Below are 23,276 nucleotides of genomic sequence, written 5' to 3' on the forward strand. Positions count from 1 at the left end.
TGATGGTAAGTATGATTTTTTTCCCCCTACAGTTTATTATTATTGGGGAAACCTAGCCACTCAGCAGGGGAGCATGCTATTATTTGGCCCTATACACACCATTGTCCATCACCACCCCATTTTATATTTAATTAGGGCCTACAACCATCAGGTGAAGGGGGACCCTACACCCTCCCCCATCAATTTTAGATGTCTACGGGTGGGGGCACGGAGGGAACTATAGCCCCCATTATTTTAAATGGCATGGGGCCTTTTCTAGTGACTGGGCAGTATTTGGTATATTTAGCAGATAAGGGCATATAAAGTTAACACCTACATTATCATAATATTGATTTCTTAGGATTCTTATTTTTTTGCTTTTATTCATATGGTATCTGGCCAGCTGCCACATAACTAACCTTCATGCTAGAGGGCAAATAGTTTTTCCAATTATCATTCACTTGCAAAAAGCAAGTGAATAATAATTTGAAAATGGGCATCCTACTGGATGCATTTGGTTTATCTTCATCTATCATACGGTTGTTAATAAATCTCTAATTCCTGTGCTTTAAATTAGTGCTTTTAAAGATATAACTGAATTTTCCAATGCTTCCAAACTAATTTAATAGAATCAGTTGGACCAACAATATCCTGACCGCATTTGGCTTTAGTAAATCTGCGAATTGCTAACTTGATCATTTTACCTGAATGTCTCCATCTGGGGAAAAAAATCTGTTAGAGACATTTTCCAGTTCTGCTATTTTAAAATAGAATTTTAGATTCACTTTCAATTCACTTTGAATTCTCACTTTAGTAAATAACCCTATATATCTCACTGGTAGCTAGACATCCTCAGGTACTCAGGTCTTTTTCTTCTGAGATTATTGCTGAGCATTGTTAGCAGTTAATAACCCCAGACCTAGAAGTTAAATTTGCAGCCAAATCAGGTGGCAGTCCAAGAACACCTGAGGTAAGGAGTTGTTTGTAACAGAAGCAGGTCGTTTGGAAAATAGCAGGGAGTGTTCCTAGATTTTTTTATTAGCATAATTGATCATATTTTAGAAAAATAGAAAATACTCATATCAAGGTATTCTAGATGATGAAGCAGGAATATTAGATGCATTACATATTCAGGACCATGGATAATTCCTAATGAAGGAAAGCATGTATATTGGAAAGATAAAGAAGCAGTGCCTTTATCAGTTTCCACAGTGAGATGTTATGTTAAAGGAACACTATAGGGTCAGAAACACAAACATGTTTTCCTGACCCTACAGTGTTAAAACCACCATCTAGCCCCTCTGCCCCACCCCACCTCCCTAAATATACTAAAATCTTAAATCTTTAAATGTATTAAAGTCTGAAGCTGCTGCCACTGACCGTGAACTGCTTCTTACTTGCCCCTGTCTGCTGACATCATCAGAAGTGGTGGTCTGAGCCAATCACATTGCTTTCCCATAGGATTGGCAGAGACTGTCAAGGAGGCAGATCAGAGCCAGAGCCAGGACACAAGTCAAACACAGCCCTCGCCAATAGGCATATCCTCATAGAGATGAATTGAATCAATTCATCTCTATGAGGCACGTTCAATGGTTTTATGCAGAGGGTGGTAGTGAGTATTGAGTAGGGTAGTATATATATATATATATATATATATATATATATATATATATATAGATAGATAGATATATTATATATAAAAAATAAACTACACAATATCCAGCGCACTCACTCATCTACTGAACAACAACTTCAAAGCTCACAGATTTTTTTTTTAAACACCTAATATAGGCAAAATAATGGGGGTTTAGTTAGAGTATTTGATCATACATTGCATAAGCCTGCCACAACGTCAATGTAACCCATATTTGGCAGGTCCTACTCTAACAGCCTAATGTCTGCTCTTATGAGATTAACCCACTTTTTACTTGGGGGAAAAAATGTCTATCTGAGACTGCCTGCAGTACATATTTAAAGAGGGGCCCTGGAATGAGGCACCGGCGACAGGGGCTGGGTGCAAAACCAAGGAGTTGGCCTGGGCCCCCAAATATATATATATGAAAATCTAGGGTTAATCTCATAAGAGCAGGACATTAGGTTTTTAGAGTAGGACCTGCCACAAACGGGGTACATTGACATTGTGGCAGGCGTATGCAATGTATGAACATATACTATAACTAAACTCCCATTATTTTCGTAGATTAGGTGTTTTTTTTTTAAAACAAAAATGAATAAAATCTGTAAGCTTTGAAGTTGCTGTTTAGTGGATGAGCAAGTGCGCTGGATCTTGTGTATTTTATGAATTGGACCCAGCAGCATCCCATTTATGTTCAGGTGAGTGCGGCTCCCCATTTTTATAAATATATATTATATATTATATATTATATATATATACATATACATATACATATACATATACATATATATATATATATATATACACACACACATATACTGATTGCCACCTCAGTATTAGATAAAGTCACATACTTTTGTGACACATACCTCGCCCTTTATCTTTTTTGTAAGACTTTGACATCCTTTGTATTCCTCGTTCTTCAAAGAACTACAGTTAGTCCTTCTATCCCCTCCATCTTTCTGATGAATGTTCCCTTGCCTATTCTCCTTCTCTATTAAAGGACCACTATAGGCACCCAGACCACTTCAGCTCAATGAAGTGGTCTGGGTGCCAGGTCCATCTAGGGTTAACCTAGAGAAACTGCTATGTTTCACTGAGGGTTAATCCAGCCTGTAGTGGCTGTCTCACTGACAGCCGCTAGAGGCGCTTCCGCGCTTCTCACTGTGAAAATCACAATGAGAAGACGCTGACGTCCATAGGAAAGCATTGAGAAATGCTTTCCTATGGACTGTTTGAATGCGCATTCGGCGCTGACGTCGGAAGAGGGAGGAGAGATCCCCAGCGCCGAGGGAGCCCGGTGCTGGAGAAAGGTGAGTGTTTAACCCCTTCAGCCCCCTTGGGATCCTGACGGTGGGGGGGGGGGGGGGGGGGGGGATGGGAGGGGGGGACCTAAAGACCCAAGTTTGTTTTCCTGGCACTATAGTCCTTTTAAGGATATTTGTTTGAATTACGAGGTGAACTTTGAGAGAGTTCTGTATTTTGGAAAGGTAGCATATTACTGTATCATTTGTATATTGAACAGTCTGTAAATGTTAAGTTAAATAATGCATTAAACAAAGAAATTAATATTTATAGCAACATGGTTACACACCAAAAGATAGCACGTTGGTCTTTAGCTTCTCAAGGGGCTGTGTAACGTAATGCATAGAAATTTTAAGAAGCAGTTATCTTTGTCACTGTGAGTTGTTATAAATAACACCCAACTAACGCAATAAGTATAAATATATACTGTAAAATATTAGATTTTATTATTTTTGTATCACTTTAATAAGCAGTATGCAAGTATTCACAGTTTTAGAAATGATGAAAGGAGGTTAATTTAACCATAGAAAAGGAAAATGCATTTGAAACAAAAATATCATTAACAAGTCAATATAAATGGCCAAATATTCATTAGTTTCCTGCTGCTTGCAATAATACTCTTGTTGTTATTTTTTATAATATGAACATGTGAGCAATGCTGCTTTAATATCGGAAACTAAGCAGATATGACAAAATCTACTGTGTAGGATTAACTGGGAAAAGGGTCAACTAGGGTAATGAAACTTATCCCACCAGTATACGAAAGGAAGGGGTTAAGATGAGGGGAGACATGTAGAACAACGAAAGATAGGAGAAGTAAGAAGAAGATGGGGAACATAGGATATATTGAGTTACTAGGTCAAGGCTAAAGTGCTGTGTAGGAAGAGGGTAGTTTAAGATGCCAAAGTTGGGTCTGAAATTCAAGGGTCTCAAATTTAGTATGATGTAAAATGTATCTCCTGAATTAGAGATTTTCAAATGTTTTTTGTTGGCCTAATTTTTTCCACTCATTTTCAATTCACGACATTTAATAGCTTAGCTGTTAAGCCGCTAGGATTAACTATACTTTTGTGCACAATATCTTTGCAGGAGTCTTACAGACAGATACATGCACAGTAGTGGTATCCATACTGCTAGCCCCTCCCCCCCCAAAAAAAAATTGAATAAAGAAATAGTAAAAAAAAAAAATGAGTACATACAGAACAATCCTTTATATTGAAGGGGCACTGTAGGCACCCAGACCACTTCAGTTCATTGGGCCATTATCTGATGCTGGATGTCCTCACACTTTGCATAAAGACCTCCAGCGTCAGATTTTCCCCATAGGAAAGCATTGATTCAATGCTTTCCTATGGGGAGGTCTAAGAGCGCATTTTCCGCGCATGTGCATTAGACCCGGCTCATCACGGGACGGAGGAGGGATGGAGTTTCATCCCAGCACCAAGGGACATCGGCGCTAGGATAAGGTAAGTAAATAAAGGGTTTTTAACACTTTTTTTTTTACCGGGGAGGGGGCGCGAGGGAGGCAGATGGCTCGGTAGTGCCAGGAATACAGCTTGGTATTCCTGGCACTACAGTATCACTTTAACATTATGTGATGGTATACTCATTCTAGAATGAGTATACCAACCTAGGATAAGGCACGTCAAGTAGGCATCATTTCCAAATTATTTTAATGTACGCCTGTGCTGTAATACATAATAACACAATAACACTGATAGCTCCCCAGCATCATACAAGTACAAAATAATATTGCACTGAATATAGAGGGGTAAAGGAGCCATAGAGTAGCAAAGAAGAAATTAACTCCAAATTCTGAAACGGACAGGGACAAAGTGAAAGAGACTTAAACGCACCAACAATAAAAGTGTGAATAAGTATTAATGCAGCAAACCAAAACATAAGAAATGGAAAATTTAATGTCTTTTACAAGATACACTGCTACCATGTACTTATTTAACAGCAAGACTAGGTCAATAAAGACAGAGTTATTAAGTGAATTTTAAGTAAAAAAACAGGATTTTAAATTAAACCCTATATCTTATTGGAAACTGGAGGAAGGAGTGGGATGTGTAAGAGAACAGGTAGATAAGCTTGGTTGCAGTTATCACTATGCACACTAACAATGTATTATTGGAATATGTAAGACCAGTGAGAATGGTCCCTCAAAGGAGATAACTGATGCATTCATAAGTGCCTAGGCTGCATCTAGGTGCTAGATAGGAGCAAACACATGTTATGTTTTTTAAGATGGACACAATAATTATTGATTGTCTGGTTACGATAAATGAAGAAAAGGTTGGAACCAAAGAGAACTCCAATTAAGGCAGGGATCCTTTGGGATGAGGTTAAGACAGATATGAGGGTTGTGGAAAGACAAGAAATTCTATTCTAGAGACCCTGAGTTTAAGGTAGTGAGCTGTCATCCAGTATGAAAGAGCAAAGAGGCAACTGGAAACATGCTTCAAGAGGAACGAAGACATGATCTGGATAAGACAGGTAGATATATGTGTCATCAGCATAAGCATTTTACTAGGACGTAAAGGAACTGAATAGTTTACCAAAAGAATAAATATAAATTGTGAAAAGTAGAGGGAGAGAATAGATGATATTCAAAAATTGGAAAACACTGACACCGAGGGGTTGTGGAGGGAGGAAGCACCAGAAAAGGAGACTGAAATAGTGCGGGGAGAGGTTGGAAAAGAACCAGGAAACAACTGAATCTCATAGACTGATGTTATGAAGAGTGAGAAGAAGTTGTTGAAGGTCAAGAGTGTTGAAAGCAGCAAAAGGGACAAGAAGAATTAGAAATCAGTGGTGACCCTTGGGTTTTGCACCAATGAGATTAGTGCTAACTTTGTTTCAATGAGTGCAGAATCCAGACTGAAGTGGGTCAAGTAAAGTTAGTTTCAAAGAAAATGGTCACTCTTATATACAAGGATCTTGAGCAGGAGAGGTTTGAGATGGGTAACATGAGAATTGAATTGCTGTAGGTCAAGACGTGAAAGGTTTCTGCAAGATTGATGGAAATAAGCTACATTGATACTATAGGCGAATGAATAATGGTCAGACAGAGGGAAAGGATAATTGTAAAATGTAAAAATAATACAGAGATTGATTAATATGAGGTAAAGAGTTAAGTGTTTCCTTCATTCTTTCATTTATTCTCTCAACTCAAGGAATACGGGTACAATTGATTAAATTGAGCAGGGCCCTCAACCCCTCTTTTCCTGTGTGTCTAACTTGTCTGGTTACAACTACATGTCTGTTCGTCCATCCATTGTAAAGCGCTGCGGAATTTGATGGCGCTACATAAATAACATAATAATAATAATAATAATAAATTGTGCATTTGCCCTTTAATTCATGGTTCTTATTCAGGGTAGGCATAGCCCACAAGACTCCAGCAGGAATGGCACATAACACTCAGTTAGAATGCTAGGATGTGTGATGTGGACACTATGTTGTAAAAACTTTAATCATAAGAGCAAAAGGGACAAACATAAAAACATTAATCAGTGCACATGCAAAATGTATATTTTCAGATTTATCTCCAAAGTTAAAATTGGGTTGCGACCCAACAATGTACTTTGATAAAAGTTGGCTGACCACAGTATGGCCATACGGAGAGACAATATTAATTGTCCACTTTAGGTGTTTTAAAAAAAGATTTGGAATGATATATGCACTGATCTTTGTGTATTTTATAAAGTATTTGACATGGCCATACAGTGAAAATCTCAGTCAGTGACAGTAAATTATTTTTAATAGGTAATTCAGAGGGACACTATGCCAGCATGCCTATCACAATGCCGTGTCATGACAATTGTTATAATGCATCCTGGTATTTCCATTTTTGGCATCTGACTATCTTGTTTTATTCTGATCCAACAATTTGCCCTTAGTGAATTTCTCTTGCCGTGCTGCATTTGTTTCATAAAGTCAGAGGTACAGTCAAGTGCTTCTGTGATGCCGTGATTGCACTGACCCGCTGCTGATAATAAAATATTAATACAGGGTTTTATTATTAAAGGCATAGTTAGTGTGTTTCAAGCTGAGCAGGATTGCATGTAGACAGTAATTTTATACAGATTGTAGGGGTTTTCTTTCTATAGTGTTCCATGTTCATGTTTTGTTTTCATTGTATATATTGCTAATTGTATTAGCAGTTATTATTTAGTTGCCGTGGGTATGCTAATACCTTATAATAATATCCAGCCCATAAGATGAAAATGGTGGACTGCATGAATGTTATTAAAATGGTTTTCCTCTTGCAAGGTGGCCTGAGTTCATTTTCCCAGAGACTAGTGTAAGATTTTGCAGTGGAACTCTGTGTGCACACTTTTTAACTGCTGTGCTTGCTGTTTGCAAGTAGCAAAGGCACTGCTGCTTTCCGATTGGCTAGCAGCATTTTGGGGTGGACAGTAAGCTGATTAGCCGGATTGGTAGTGTGGCTTCTTTAGCCACCAAACATCTCTATATAAGTGAGATGCACAGTTGATCTACTGAAAGAAAGGGTGTCCCACATGCCCTCTGTATTGTATGTTTTATTTTATTGTTGTGGTATTGTTTGGCATTGGGTATTATATATTCAGATGGTTTTAATTGGCAGTCCGTCTGTTTGCATTTATGGTGGAGTGGTTTTGGTACTGCTTTAGTTAATGCAATTTTTTTGGTGTTTGAGCAAAGTTCTTTATAATTATGGTATTTTAAATATTTTGGAAGTCCCGCGGCCGTTCACAGTTAAAATATTAATATGTGCATATATTTTTGAGTCAATTGTTAGATCATGTATGGTTGGCGTCATGAACACTTGCCCGTGTGCCTGTTTATTAGTTACGTTCACATTTTAATACAAATAAGCATTAAATGTTGCATGTTTTGTTGACCAGATCTTCAAATTTAATTCAACCACTTGGATTGCAGACCCCTGAATCAGTGCATATTAGGAGGAATTTCTCAGTTTACACAACTGTGATAGAACCTTATAGACATAGTCCACATCTACCACTTAACTGACTGATTTCTTTTTCCTGAGGCCACAGTGAAAAATTAGATAGAATATTAATCTGCATAAATGTAGATTTCAATGATAGTCTTAATCACTTCTGAAGATCTTTTTTTACTCCACAATGAATTGTTTCACATTTATTGCAGTCTACTCTACATTAATGATTTAAAGACAAATCATATCAGTTTTACAGATGGATGAGCATGCAGATGTACTTATACATAACTTCAAAATTCAGAAATTTAAGTTTCTTCTCCACAGTGACAATTATAACATCAGCTCTACAGTTCATGTTCTGCATATTGCTGATCTTGTTGGACCTAGTACTGTCTTAGAAACTCTTCTCTGTGTAGAGTTTGTTTTATCTCATTTGTGGCTTCAGCTAAGGACTTGTCAGCTGAAATTCTCAGCCAATGAAAAAATGTTTAATCTTTGTCTTCTAATTCAGAGTTATGAACTTTCTCTTTAACATAGCTGTGCAGACCGGCTTTACCATGGGCACCCGGCAGAGCCAGGTAACTGTCAAACCATTCACAAATGTTTGACAGCTTAGCCTGGGTCAGTGCACAGATTCTGGAACTATAACCACTACAGCATGCTTTATCAATTATTATGGAATAGGCCTATGTGTTATTTAGGCAAAAACCAATAGAAGAAATGAGAACACTGAGATTGGGCAAAAACACAACAGCTTGCTCTTCAATTAGTTCCTGCTCAGTTCTCAAACAGGGTCTTTGCTCACATATCTTTCTCTAGAACATCAATAATAAGGTGTACAGTGTTCTAAAGCAGAATTCTTTCTACCTGTCTGCTGCTGCCTGATCAGTGCAACTTAACCGCTTGATGTGGGCCATTGTCAGTAGCTGACAGATTGCCTAATGACCATGTCAATGAGCAGATAAAAGCGTCTCGAACCTTAGGTATGCAATAGGTACTGATCCCTGAAGAATTGATGGTTGCCATGCAGACAGACGTTCCTCTGAGGCCACTGGTTTACAGTGGTGGAAACCATGCCATAGGTTCACTATTACAATCATAGAACACACTATCAAGTCTTGTTCTCAGTGTAAGTCACCATTTATACTAGCTAGAAAACCAGCTCACCATTAAATAACGGTCTGTGAGTAATGTAATTTTCACCAGAATATTAGTATATCAGATTTCACCAGAATATTAGTATCTTCATATGCCAAAGTAACATGTTATATGCTATGGTTCTGTACAAGTTTGGAATGTTTAATTTAAATAGAGCGTTGCCTTTAATACAATGGTAGACAAATGTTAAAGAGCCCACTGTTTTCTGTTGAATAAGTCAATAGAGCAGTAGCTTGAACGTAAATAGATGAAATTATGTTATGTCCATAAGTTAATTTAGATATGGTTGAACATCACATCATTGCAAAATATGGTATGTATATGTCTTTGTCTTTAATCTCCCATTACCATCTAATTCACTTACTGTATAACATTGTTCATCATTTCATTCACTGAAGTTCATTGAATGGTCATGGATCATTAAAAACAACATTCTATCAATAGAAAAGGAAGATAGTGCCCCAGGGGATAATGCACATGATTAAACTGAACATAAAAGTTCAATTTTTAATTGTTACAGGAAAGACTGAATCAGCTGATGTAATTTTTTTTTTTTACTGACATGTAATTTTTCTGCATGTGTTCCTCCTGATATATTTCATTATCCCTGTTTGTATGACTTGGGTGCATTATTTTACCACAGTCCTCCATTTCTGTAGGGGATGCTTTATCTGAGGAAGGGGTTGTCAGCACAGGGAAGCAGTTGCTATAGCAACAAAAGGCATCAAACAGCTGTGAATTTGATGAAAGGAAACCAGAACTATCTATCTCCTGCTGCCTGGATCACAGAGGGGTTGCCAAGGATCCCGATTGTAAAGCCCCATGAGTGCTCAGTGTTATCATTTTATATTACTATTAGACCATGCCTGTGCAGTTTGGGCTCTACTGTACAATATCAAAAGATCCCTTACACAAATTATATACCGCTGCTTCAACAGTGTGTTAGCCATAAATAAACACTATACAGAGACAGGGAAGAACCATGTATTAAACAAATAGGTTAGTAAAGACTGAATCTACATCAAGAACAAAGGAACTTATCGTTAAATCTTTACTCCAAAAATGCAGTTTTGGGGTTGTTTCTATCCCTGGTTCTACATATAATATGCTATATTGAGATCTTGTACATGAGTGAAATATTGTTCAGTACAGCATGTGCCTCTGTCAAATATATTATTAATGTGGCATTCTATATGACAAAGAGAGCGATAGCATTTGGCCAGCTTAATGTTGCTATTTATTTATCGGCATTGCATGTTAAATAGTGGCTTCACAAAGTAAGTCTGGGCCAAGCTCAATCATTAGGAACAAGACATTATAAGGATCAAAATTCCCTGACTACACAAATCATTCATTTAAACAACATGCACGTAACCTATTGTTGCACCCACACTGCATCCAGAACCCGTAAAAAATAAAAAATAAAGCACACACATACATATTTAACACATACATTTCACACACACAAATTCCTCTGCTACCTCTTATCTCCATTTTAACCTTTAGATTGTAAGCTCGTGGACATGGCCCTCTACTTTCGGTCTGTTCTTATTGTATTGTCTTTTTCACCATGGTACAGCGCTGCGGAAAATGTTGGCGCTTTATAATTACCAGTAATAGTAATAATAATTATAACAACAACACACACAAAATCCTTACCACACACAGCACCTATTTGCACCACAAATACCATAGTGCCTACATTCCATACATATCCTATTCATGCATAGTGCCCAAATCACACACAGCATGCACCACTAAAATTAGTGCTCTGGGTTGAGGATGGTGGCTTATGATAATGTCAAACATTGATAACACTCCTTTTGGCCTGCAGCAGTAACCGAAGCATTAAGCTGGAAAAACAAAACAAAACAACAACAAATAAACAAAAAAGCTAATGCAATCCACATTATGAGAAATGCATGATAAATAGGAAAAGCTACAGCGCTACAGCGCTTGTGTTTTACTTTTATTATCCAGTAAATTAATTTTTTTTTATTAAAAAGCTGTTAATGTACCTTTAAAAAAACAAAACAAAAGCATGCAATTAGAAAATGAATACTTACATTATACAGACCTGCGCAAATGTCCCTGGCGTGTAGGTCTCCATGGGTTTACGGTACATCAGACAAATGTAGCAGCTGCAAAGCAGGAGAAAGGAGCAGGGAGTTATGTGAAAGTATTTGTAAACACCGTGATCTGTGGTGCTCCAAAAGACTTTACACTGATAAAGAGATCTACAAATAATTTGGAAATAAAACCAATATGATTGTATGATTTTATACCATTTGGCATTTGTCTACATTAAGACCATTAATGTCTAAACTTGGCATAACATGGCTAAACTTGGCATCACAGATGCTTGTGAACTGCATTTGTGTGCGAGGCAGACTTAATATTGTGAGAAAGTTAAGTCACCAATGACTGTCCTGTTCACATCCCCCTGTGCCAGTCCCACTGTGCTGTGGCACCTGCTATGTGGAGACATTGTGGTAAAGGGCTGTTCAGTGCTAAATGAAAGCCCTCTTCTCCTCAGTATTTTACAAGGACCAATTACTAAATTTCAAAGGGAAAGTGAACTAATCCAATCAAACCCTAAGAAATAACAAGAGGAGGGTAGCCCCAATGGAATTCATACACTATTCACAACATGAGAAAATCATTTTCTTGAGATCATAGAAAAAATACATTAGCAATAAACACAAAACCTAAGCACCAATAATGGAATTGCAACTGCATTGTAAATGGCATGAGAGTTAGATCAGTCAATCCAGCCTTGTTAGTCCAATGTCATGGCTATAGATCACTTCTTGCTAATGGTTGACTACCTCTAAAAGTCAAATACAGGGCCGTCTTTAACGCAGGGCAAACGGGGCAGCTGCCCCGGGCCCAGTTGCTTCTGGGGGACCCAGAGCAGCTGCTCTGTGGGCCCCGCGATTTGCGCAGTCCCTATGGACCGGGCGGTGCGGCTCCCGCACACTGAGGAGGCTCCCCGGGTGGCCCATGCACTAAGGGCCACCCGGGGAGCATGTGTCAGCAGGGGCCCGGTCGGGCGCTGTGGCGCTTACACAGCGCGACCGGGCCCCTTCCTGTTCTGCAGCCGGCTGGGAGGAAGTGACGTCACTTCCTGACACCGGAGATAATAGCCGCGCGGGAGGAGGAAGGCAGGGAGGAGGGGGTTTCCAGAGGAGAACTCCCATCTGCCTCAGCCTGCCACTGGACCAGGGAAACCACACTCCATGAAAAGGTAAGAACCTGGAGGGTGGCTAAATGTATGTCAGTAGGTCTGTGTGTGTGTGTATGTATGTCAGTGTGTCTGTGTGTGTGTGTCAGTATGTCTGTGTGTATGTCAGTATGTCTGTGTGTATGTCAGTATGTCTGTGTGTGTGTGTCAGTAGGCCTGTGTGTGTGTCAGTATGTCTGTCAGTGTATGTGTCTGTGTGTGTATGTATGTATGTCTGTGTGTGTCAGTATGTCTGCTAGGATATATTTGTGTGTCAGTGTATGTGTGTGTCAGTATGTATCTGTGAATGTTTTAATGTCTGTCTGTGTGTATGTGCCAGTACGTCTGTCTGTGTGTATGTCAGTATGTCTGTGTGTATGTGTCAATGCGTCTGTCAGTGTATGTGTCTGTGTGTGTGTCAGTATATCTGTCAGTGTATGTGTTTGTGTGTGTGTATGTATGTCTGTGTGTGTGTCAGTATGTCTGCCAGTATATATTTGTGTGTCAGTGACTGTGTGTGTCAGTATGTATCTGTGAATGTTTTAATGTATGTCTGCGTGTGTATGTACCAGTACGTCTGTCAGTGTGGTTGCGGGTTGGGCGTAATTGGGGGGTGAGGCGGTGGGAGGGGCAGGGCCCAGGGGGCCCAGAAAATGCATTGCCCAGGGTCCTAATCATATTATAGACGGCCCTGGTCAAATAACAAAGAAGTGCAAACATTAGATCTCACCTTACAGGACGTATTCAGCAAGAATGTGCAAGTCGCATGCAGGGAGGTGTGACTAGGACTGTGCAAACAAATGGCAGAGAATTGCATGATCTATGCACCAAAGCTGCTTCATTAACCTAAAGTTGTTTTGGTGACTGTTTTAGTGTCAGTTTATACGAAGCTAACATTGTTTTTAAAAGAACAAAATAGAAAAAATAAAAAAATCCATAATAACCAACTACTCCGTCACACATGGTATTTCATAGGTAGTTCAACGCAGCTCCACAAATACACAACAAATCTATGGCTGCAGCAGAATATCTGTCAAGCAGCTCTTCAATTAGTAGTGAAAACTGCAAAAAAAAAAAAGATTTTACTTACCTGAAATCCAGCGCCTGGCGAAGCTCCTCTTCCACGCCCCATCCTGACGCAACATGGGCCATGCCCCATGCGGGGTCCAATCACAGCTTCTTATTCAAGGAGAGGTAGCAGACAGGAAAGAGCGAGGCAATGTGCGCTGACAACAGATGCATTTTATGCATAGAATTGACATAAGGCAGCCAGGAACAGTGTTCAGGGTTGCCAATGTCACATGTGCTGGGGGTGAAACTAGCCCCCAGCACACAATTAACAATATCTCAAAATGTGCAGTGTCTCAAGCTGAAACACCGCACATACTGACTCCAACCACCATGAACTACCCAATTCATTGAAGTGGTCATGGTGGTTTAAGTTTTAGATTTTCTCTATAATTTCCAGGAAATCATTTTCTCATCTTGTGAATAGTTTACAATTACAAGTTTCTATTGTAAACGCACACCTAGGGGTTTGCGGAGTTATGTTAAAGAAACTAATGTCAATGCAAGTCAACACAAGTTGTCATTGGGATATTATGATTTAATTGAGAAAGATGATTTATTTGCGAGGACCTACATTTATGTTTTTAGTTTTTAAGTCATCTTCCTGGCTCTGTACTATGTAAAGTAGAGCTTGGAATGTACATGGAGTGCTGCTGTGGGGGTCCGCCAACCATCAATAACAGTAGAAATCCATAGGGCACATATTAAAAAATATATTGCGGTCAAAAGAACAAAAGCAAACATTTCGGCAGTAAGCCTTAATCAAATATGTATAACATTGGTGAAGCAGACACACACACACAATATATACACACACACACACCTAAGGTACCTAAAAAAAAAAGCCAAACAGCTGTCTCAAACTCAGTCAACTTATTAGTTTGTATGCCTGCAAAACTCATCACTAGAGTCCACTTCCTATGCTTTTCCCCCATACAAATAATACTGACAGTAGGCATCTCATTGTACTATGAAGGGTTCCCAATGGTCAGTTATACTGTTGGGGTCCCACTGCATTGTAGTAGAAATTACCATGGCAACACATTTCTGAGTATTCCCATTGATGCCGCATCAAATTACTAGGAAAAGACCCATCACACAGTCTGTTTATGAAACTCTCTACATGTAAGTTTGTGTATTACTACAGAGTGCATGTAACACACATCTAATGCACATCTGTATATGCCTTGTCTGTCTCAAAAGGGTTAAGAACAACTCTAGCCCCTCTTATATCTCCTCACAGATCCATAGGTATGTCCCTTCTCGGTCTCTCCGTTCTGCCCGTGACCACCTCCTGTCCGTTGTCCGCACTCGTACGGCCAACTCGCGCTTGCAGGACTTCTCACGGGCGGCTCCCTTCCTATGGAATAGCCTGCCTACCGCCATCAGACTCTCCCCATGTCTTGCATCTTTTAAGAAGTGCCTTAAAACCCATCTCTTTAGGAAAGCTTATGGCCTCCAAGACTAACCCTTACCTCACATACCTGTCTCTTGCCCTCTCCTAAAGGGCAGCCCACCTTATTTGATTGTAAATTCCTGTCCTAATGTGTTTTACACCCCACCTCCTATAGAATGTAAGCTCGTTTGAGCAGGGTCCTCTTCAACCTATTGTTCCTGTAAGTTTATTTGTAATTGTCCTATTTATAGTTAAATCCCCCTCTCATAATATTGTAAAGCGCTACGGAATCTGTTGGCGCTATATAAATGGCAATAATAAATAAATAAATAAATAAGAAAGACAATTAACCCTATTAAACATTATCCGTTTACCCTGTCCAGCTCGCTAATATTCTAGGATACACTCACATGTATCACCACTAAGATTTACTCTGTCCTTTCCATATAGTTAAGTATAACTATCCATATAGTATAAGGTAACATGAACACGTTTCTACTTTAATTTTATGCTTGCTGCAAAATAGTTACTGTCTTTATTTTAGCTAACTACCACTGAGCATGAGAAGTTAGTTTGGGTTGGCAAAAAAAAAAAATGACTATATGGAGCAAAATGACTCCCATATACTGGCATGGAGAATTTTTTCATCCCCCATTTGGTATTCTCCTGGTGGTAATTAAACTGTTAACAGTTTTTCCTCTCCTTACCCTGAAGTCCTCAGTGAATATGTTTCTAGCATCCTACTTTTCTACCCTTTGTGTCACTAAACCCCACTCCCTCGAGCATGTAAACTCATTGAGTTGGGCCGTCAACCCCTCTGTTCCTGTGTGTCCAACTTGGCTGGTTACAATGTGTCTGTTAGCCCACCCATTGTACAGCGCTACGGAATTTGTTGGCGTTTCATAAATATATATATATATATAACAGAGCTTTATCTTTGTGTCCTTTTCAAATCTAAAGCATTTTTGATATTTAGGTGTGTCATTGTTTGCACTTTTGCATTCATACCATCTCTGTATTTATATCATTGTGTAGCCTTATAACCCTTTAATTAAAATATTCGTACAAAAAAATTAACAGTGAAATTAAAGGACCACTCTAGTGCCAGGAAAACACTTGTTTTCCTGGCACTAGAGTGCCCTGAGGGTGCCCCCACCCTCAGGGTCCCCCTCCCGCCCGGCACTGGAAAGGGGAAAAGGGGTAAAACTTACCTTTTTCCAGCGCTGGGCGGGGAGCTCTCCTCCTCCTCTCCGCCTCCTCTCAGCCCCGTTGGCTGAATGCACACGCGCGGCAAGAGCTGCGCGCGCATTCAGCCGGTCGCATAGGAAAGCAATTACAATGCTTTCCTATGGACGCTTGCGTGCTCTCACTGTGATTTTCACAGTGAGAATCACGCAAGCGCCTCTAGCGGCTGTCAATGAGACAGCCACTAGAGGATTAGGGGGAAGGCTTAACCCATTAATAAACATAGCAGTTTCTCTGAAACTGCTATGTTTATAAAAAAAATGGGTTAACCCTAGCTGGACCTGGCACCCAGACCACTTCATTAAGCTGAAGTGGTCTGGGTGCCTAGAGTGGTCCTTTAAGTAATTTTTCAGTTTTGTAGAAATATCTCAAAATAGATTCTTTTTTCCATTCTCATTTTATTGAGCGATTCAAGCAGCTTACACATATGTTAAATGACAAGCAAAGAGAGAACCACCATGTCACACAGATATAGAGAAAATGAAAGGAAGAGAGATGATATAGTAAGCATGATGCATTTTCACTATGCCATTGATAATAAGGGGCAACAAGTAAGAGCTGTCAAATCCCACCTTAACCTGCAACCTGATGCAGGACTAGGTTGAATTAAAATTTAAATGACAGAATCAGCTATATCCACCCCTTAATGGTGTGTAAGGCTAGCAAACATGTAAGTCATATCACACCATCTATCAAAATGAGATATCATAATGTGAAACAAGATTTTAAAAAAAAATAGTAAATTGCAAAGAAAAATAAACAACAACCCTGACCTTATCAACTATCCCTATATAGAAAGTTGAGAGAAGATTTGGCATTTGCCGTCTGCCAAAAATCAAACACGTCAGGTCCCCTATTGTTAAAAAAAACTGCCTTCCATTGGCCAGCCAAAATCAAAATATCGGTTAAAGGACCACTATAGGCACCCAGACCACTTCAGCTCAATGAAGTGGTCTGGGTGCCAGGTCCATCTAGGTTTAACCCTGCCTGCTGTAAACATAGCAGTTTCAGAGAAGCTGCTATGTTTACATATGGGTTAATCCAGCCTCTAGTGGCTGTCTCATTGACAGCCGCTAGAGGCACTTCCGCGCTTCTCACTGTGATTTTCACAGTGAGAAGATGCTAGCGTCCATAGGAAAGCATTGAGAATGCTTTCCTATGGACTGGCTGAATGCGCGCGTGGCTCCTGCCGCGCATGCGCATTCAGCCGATGACGGCCAAAGGAGGAGGAGAGTCCCCAGCGCTGAGGGAGCCCGGCGCTGGAGAAAGGTGAGTGTTTAACCCCCTTCCTCCCCCTTCAGCCCGGCGAGAGTGGGACCGTGAGGGTGAGAGAACCTTCAGGGCACTATAGTGCCAGGAAAACGAGTTTGTTTTCCTGGCACTATAGTGGTCCTTTAATGTATTGCTCCTGTCTGAAAAGCGGTCTCGTATCTCTAGAATTTCACATTTTCTAACAAACTGATAGGGTAAATACTAAAATTGTGCCCAATTACTTATCGCCTGTGCCAAGCAAATCCAATGCCTGTAAATCTGTAAACCTGAGCTAATCAATCTATCTTACAAGACTGTACAGGTAAATCCTGAATGGATCGATTTAATTGGGTGTAGATTAATAGGAATTTGATTAGTTCATCTCAGGGGAACAGGATTTTGGCACAGATCTAGTAAATACGGCAAGGAGTAAATTACTGTTTCAAAGCTAAACATTTTCAAAATGTGCAAACCCTGTGGGTTTTAGAAGTTTAAAGGGACACTATAGTGTCAGGAAAACCAAACTATAGTACCCTGAGGTTGCCCCCACAGATATAAATAATGTTTACCAAAAAAGTGCACTAAAACTGATGAAGCCAAATCTGCAAATAAAATAAAGATAAATATAGTGCAGACTATCTGGATAGTAAAATATAAAAGTGGGGAATGTGGGGGAAAAACTAACATTTACCAGAGCCCTATCACCCCTGGCTCTACTTGAGAGGGAAATATCCCCACTGACTGTGGTGTCATAAATAGCAAAATATGTGCCTAAAAGTGAAAGGTTCAGGTTGGCTGAGAATAGCCAGAAAAAGTAAATAAACAGAGGAGAGTCAATAAGCTAATAAAATAAATAAATAAATAAATAACGACAACCCCCCTAAAAAAAAAAAAACAGCAGAGCAGAGCATGCAAGTATATAGCTGCATATATATATGTATATAAAGTAATCCAATAAAGGTGAAGCGACAATATTGAAAAAGAACTATATAAGACATTAAGATTTGTGTATATATAAAGTTTTGGTAGTGTGTGAGAAAGCCAGAATCTACATTAGTCCTTCATTTCTGGTGTTGAAATGTGTGACCATTAATACGACTAATCCAATCTAAATATATATATATATATAATCTAAGTAAGCTATGTTTTCAGTTCAACTACTCTTGCCTTAAATTTTAAATTTACTTTGTATTATCACTTTGGTAAATAACTCTGAATGTGTAAATTATGTATGCTGCAATATCTGTTACCAGGTTAGGGCTTTTACTATCTGAACGAACTGTATGAAACACTTGGAAGCATTGTTACTACTGTGTGATGAACTGGATCCGCATCACTTGGGTACCACTATACCTATCTGTAAAAAGATGTAATTACTTTTAGTGGATATGAACCAGAGGACTGTGTATCCATGGAGACAAGATCTCTGAGATCTCATTGGTTGACAGGCCAAGTGAAGATGTTCACAGGGCTTCAGAGGCTCAATATATATAAATAGAGGGTTTATTTTTAAAACCAGATCTGTCTGTTTTATATTCTACTGGAAGCAGAGGTCTAGCGAAAGTAGGGGAGGTAAAAATATTTGACCCTTTCTTGTTGACAAAAACTTAGAAATGCCACAGAAATCCTGCTTAGGCATTGGACACCTGCCTTACCCTTGGTATAAAGGTTAAGCTAAATTATATAAAAGGCCTTTTTGAATAATGCATCAAGTATAGAGAAACAACAAACACAGGGAGGGTCTTTTGAAGATGTGCATTGGATTCTGTGCACTCGAAGAGGATCACTGCTCCTGTTGCTTTTCGGTATTATAGCATAGGTTGTCAGTTTCATGACACATTGTTTTATTTCAGAGATATAACTCTATCCTACCTTCTTTAACCAAAGCTCACCACTCAAAAGTGAAATGCTTCAGTCCACAATCAGTAGGTAAAAGTTACAAAATAGCAAAATACATGTGCGTTCTGTGAACTTATGCTGGTCAGTTTCACTAAATGGTGAATATAGTGCAAAGCACAAAAGTTAACTCTCCTAATATTCCACACAATGCAGAGGAGTCTCACCTTAGTTGGGGCCCATCAGCTAAATGGAGCAATGCTTTGCTAGGTGACTGAAAAAGGATCAATGGAAAATTCACTCTCGTCTCCAGTTGAGCAATGGGGTCGTCAATCACTCCTTAGATAAATCACAAAAAGGCAAGCATCAGTGGTGATCCTAATCTCACTAATAGATATAACGGAACCATCTACTCAGTAAAATCAGTAGTAGTATTAAGGCATTAAAAAGTAGACATATTCTGCTAGGCACCAACACTACGTGTCCACCATATTGCAGCCACAGAGCTTAGTGATGTTTGCTTTTTTTGTGATATAATTCAGTCACTCTTTGTCTCTTATTCTTTTAATGACAGAAACCAAAAATCAAACATCATTTGGGTAGCTGTCAAGATGTGTTCTATGGAATTCTAAACACCCCCAAAGATTTTCAGCAGTTTTTTTTAAAAACACGTTTATGCAATTAAGTATTAGTCCACCACTATCACCACTTATTATGTTAACAACAACATTTAACTTTACGCCCTTGTTGACAGGCCCCGCCCCTCCCGTGATGGCATCACAAGGAGGAGTGAGGGGAGGACTCCGGGTCCCTGACCCAGCGATGTTCCCAGGTATGGGGATGCGATCATTTACCATAGTGTCTGCATATGTGGCTCTGTACCAGTCAGTGGCTAAGTGGATATTTGTGACTGTGTTAACATGCATTGCTGCCGCAGTAATTTTTGATGTTTGTGTGCATTGCTGTAAGTGTCTGCCAGTGGCTGTATGTTAATTTTGTAAACTGTTATAGGGTTTGTGGCTTTTTTTTTTTTTTTTTTTTTAACCTGGACCACAGTATGTTGAATGTCCATTCCCATTTTTTTCTATTTGAATTGAAGTACAAAATGTAATTAATATTTGTTTCCTATTCACAACCAAGATTGGTAAAGGCACTTGTGGGCCCACCTTCTATGTAATTTCATTTATTTAAAATAATAAATATTACAATTTCAATTAGGTATATGGACCTTGCCCTCTCCATCCCTCCAAGTAAATGATCTTACAGCAGTGGACCATCTCCAATGGTGTACCCATGGCAAATACCCACATCACTTATTGAATTAAAAGGCCTTGCCTACACCTATTCATTTCAAAATTATATAAAGTGGGGCTTTCGTAATCATGGCATTTGAAGGCATTGCTTAACTTGTCGTATGCTGTACCTAGAGAGAGAGATGGAAGTAGTGTGGCGATTCTTAACCCCTTAAGGACCAAACTTCTGGAATAAAAGGGAATCATGACATGTCACACATGTCATGTGTCCTTAAGGGGTTAAACCCTCCTTTTGGCTTAATGAAGAAAGGCAGGATAGCAGCCACGGTGCCACCCACTGATTAATGAGGCTCCACTACCATATAATATGAAATGGGAACTTTTTGATGGAAGCACATGTAGGCTTGTATCCGATTTTCAGGCTGTTTTATATTTTTACTTGTTCTAAGCACTTTCACTGCCGCAGGGAGAAATAGTGGCACTAAAAAGGGTTAATGCCACGAGTTTCATTGGGCATGCATGAGGAGGCTCGTGTGTTTTTAATGTTCGTCTACAGTGGTGACTAAACAGAAAAGCACGACTTGCTAGCCACCATATCCCCCCCACTTCAAAAGGTAATTTACTTGACTGTAAGAGCTTCATTTTACTGTCACAGTATCTCCATCTATGTCTGTGCATAGACTGCATGAATAGACTGAACATTGAAATATTCCAATCACATTATTTTTCATTATATTACAATGCAGCAAATCCTAATTGTGAACAAGAATGAAATATAAAACATATTTCCTGCTTAGTAAAGCTATATTTCAGTTATATGTGTACACGATAAAATAAACGTGGTATGTACTACTGGATGCAAGGTGCATTTGTCTTTTACGAGCAAAAACATAATGCATTAAAGTTTTTGGCAGATTAGTATTTATTTAATAATATAAATGACAATTGAATTAAAACATGGAGGCCCAAACGGCTCAAATTAAGTTTGTTTTGACGATTTGGCTTAATTATTTTGATGGGAATATACAAATCATCCATATAGTAAATAGTGTTTTTAAATGTATAAAGTCATTGTCATAACAACATACTGTCCAACATTGAGAGGGATGAGATTGAGATAAGGGGGCGAGGCTTGAGAGAGGGCACCACCAGTGATGCAACAGGCTGGTCCACCTGGAAAAAGGGGGCAACCCTGCTCACTTAGGCATTGGAAAGGCCTGTCTGGCTAAAGCACTCTGCAGGGTCCTAGTTCTCATGCATATCCCGAGAGCAGTGGTGTATCCTGGTTTTGTGCTGCCCTAGGCAGGACAAAACTCAGGCGCCCCCCTCACCCTGCGCCACCCCCACCCAAACCCTTCCCCCGCCATCTAAATACACACACACACTCACTGACAGATACGCATACACTAGCTAACAAAAACACACACACACTAACAGACGCTCACACTCACTAACAGACACACACACACACTAACAGACACACACTCACTAGCTAACAGACACACACACTCACAGGCAAACACACACTAACAGACACACACACACACTAACAGACACACTCACTTACTGACACACACAGACAAACACTAACAGACATACACACACACACTAACAGACATACACACACCCACTAACAGACATACACACACACACACACACTAACAGACATACACACACCCACTAACAGACACACTCACTTACTGACACACACAAACACTAACAAACATACACACACTAACATACACACACTAACAGACACACACTAACAGACATACACACACAAACAGACAAACACACACACAAACAGACATACACACACACAAACAGACATACACACACACACTGACACACTAACAGACACACACTGACACACTAACAGACACCCACACACCCACTAACAGACACACACAGACAAACACAAACAGACATACACACACCCACTAACAGACATACACACACACACCCACTAACAGACACACTCACTTACTGACACACACAAACACTAACAGACACACACACTAACAGACATACACACACACTAACAGACATACACACACACTAACAGACAGACACACACTCACTCACATTAACACTTTTTAACCCCCCCTAGCCTCCTTACCTTTGGGAATGCTGGGGGGGGGGGGTTCTCCCATTCCCTGGTGGTCTAGTGGCTGCTGGGCTGGTTGCATGGCGGGCGGCGCTGGCGGGCGGGCGGCTGGCGATGGAGCCCTTCCCCTGAGCTGTCTGCTCAGCTCCCTCGCGCCGCCCACAGAGTGAGGCTGGGAGGCGGAGCCGGAATATGACGTCATATTCCGGCTCCCAGCCTCACTCTGCGGCGCGCGACAGGGCTCTGAAATTGGGATTGTCCTGCTGAAACCAGGACTCTTAGGAGCCTGTAACAACCATCAAATGAAAACTGCCTCTCTGCAAAACTGATGTGAGACTGCAGAAACCAAGAGAGCATGTCTCCTGCCACAATCCAAGCAATTATAAATCATTGTAATGGGCACTAATAATTTCCCAATGTGATTACTAGGAACCAACCCCAAAGGTTTTGATTGGAAAAAAACAGACTCTTTATCAAGCATACAACACAACACAAGTAAGCTAGAATGTTTTACTTTCATGTCGAATGACCAGAAATAGTTAGAGGTTTTCATAGTATCAATAAACTTTTTTATATGAACAACAAACATCATGGAACTGTGGAAGATTTATATAAGAATAGCAAATTATGAATAAATTGGAAAAGTTCCTTATTTTGCTTTACGAGCCTAAAATTTACAATGCTCCAGTCAATTCTCCACAATTTCCAATTTAAGAAATAAATCTAAGTACAATGTTTACCTGTAACCACATATTTTGGCTTTTTCACTAGATGGTAAATTGTAGTGTAGTGAATACCAAAGTGCAAAATGTAATAGCTCAGCTATTTTAGCTTGACGTTTGCAATCTGATTTTCTGTGCACCTCATTTAA

The 23,276-nt window shown here is 39.6% G+C and overlaps 1 protein-coding gene across 3 annotated transcripts in view; it reads left to right on the forward strand.

Moving 5' to 3' along the window:
- Window positions 1-23,276, forward strand: part of RIMS3 (regulating synaptic membrane exocytosis 3) — a 119,558-nt gene that overhangs the window by 59,412 nt on the left and 36,870 nt on the right. For 2 of the 3 annotated variants that reach the window (XM_063456404.1, XM_063456402.1), the window contains exon 3: window positions 19,800-19,877. The exons of the other annotated variant lie outside the window; for it this stretch is intronic. In XM_063456404.1, the coding sequence (XP_063312474.1) occupies window positions 19,800-19,877 (78 nt within the window). The remainder of the gene's footprint in view (window positions 1-19,799; window positions 19,878-23,276) is intronic. 3 annotated transcript variants of the gene reach the window in all.

This window comes from Pelobates fuscus, chromosome 1 (genome assembly GCF_036172605.1).
Source record: "Pelobates fuscus isolate aPelFus1 chromosome 1, aPelFus1.pri, whole genome shotgun sequence".
NCBI classification, from domain to species: Eukaryota; Metazoa; Chordata; class Amphibia; order Anura; family Pelobatidae; genus Pelobates; species Pelobates fuscus.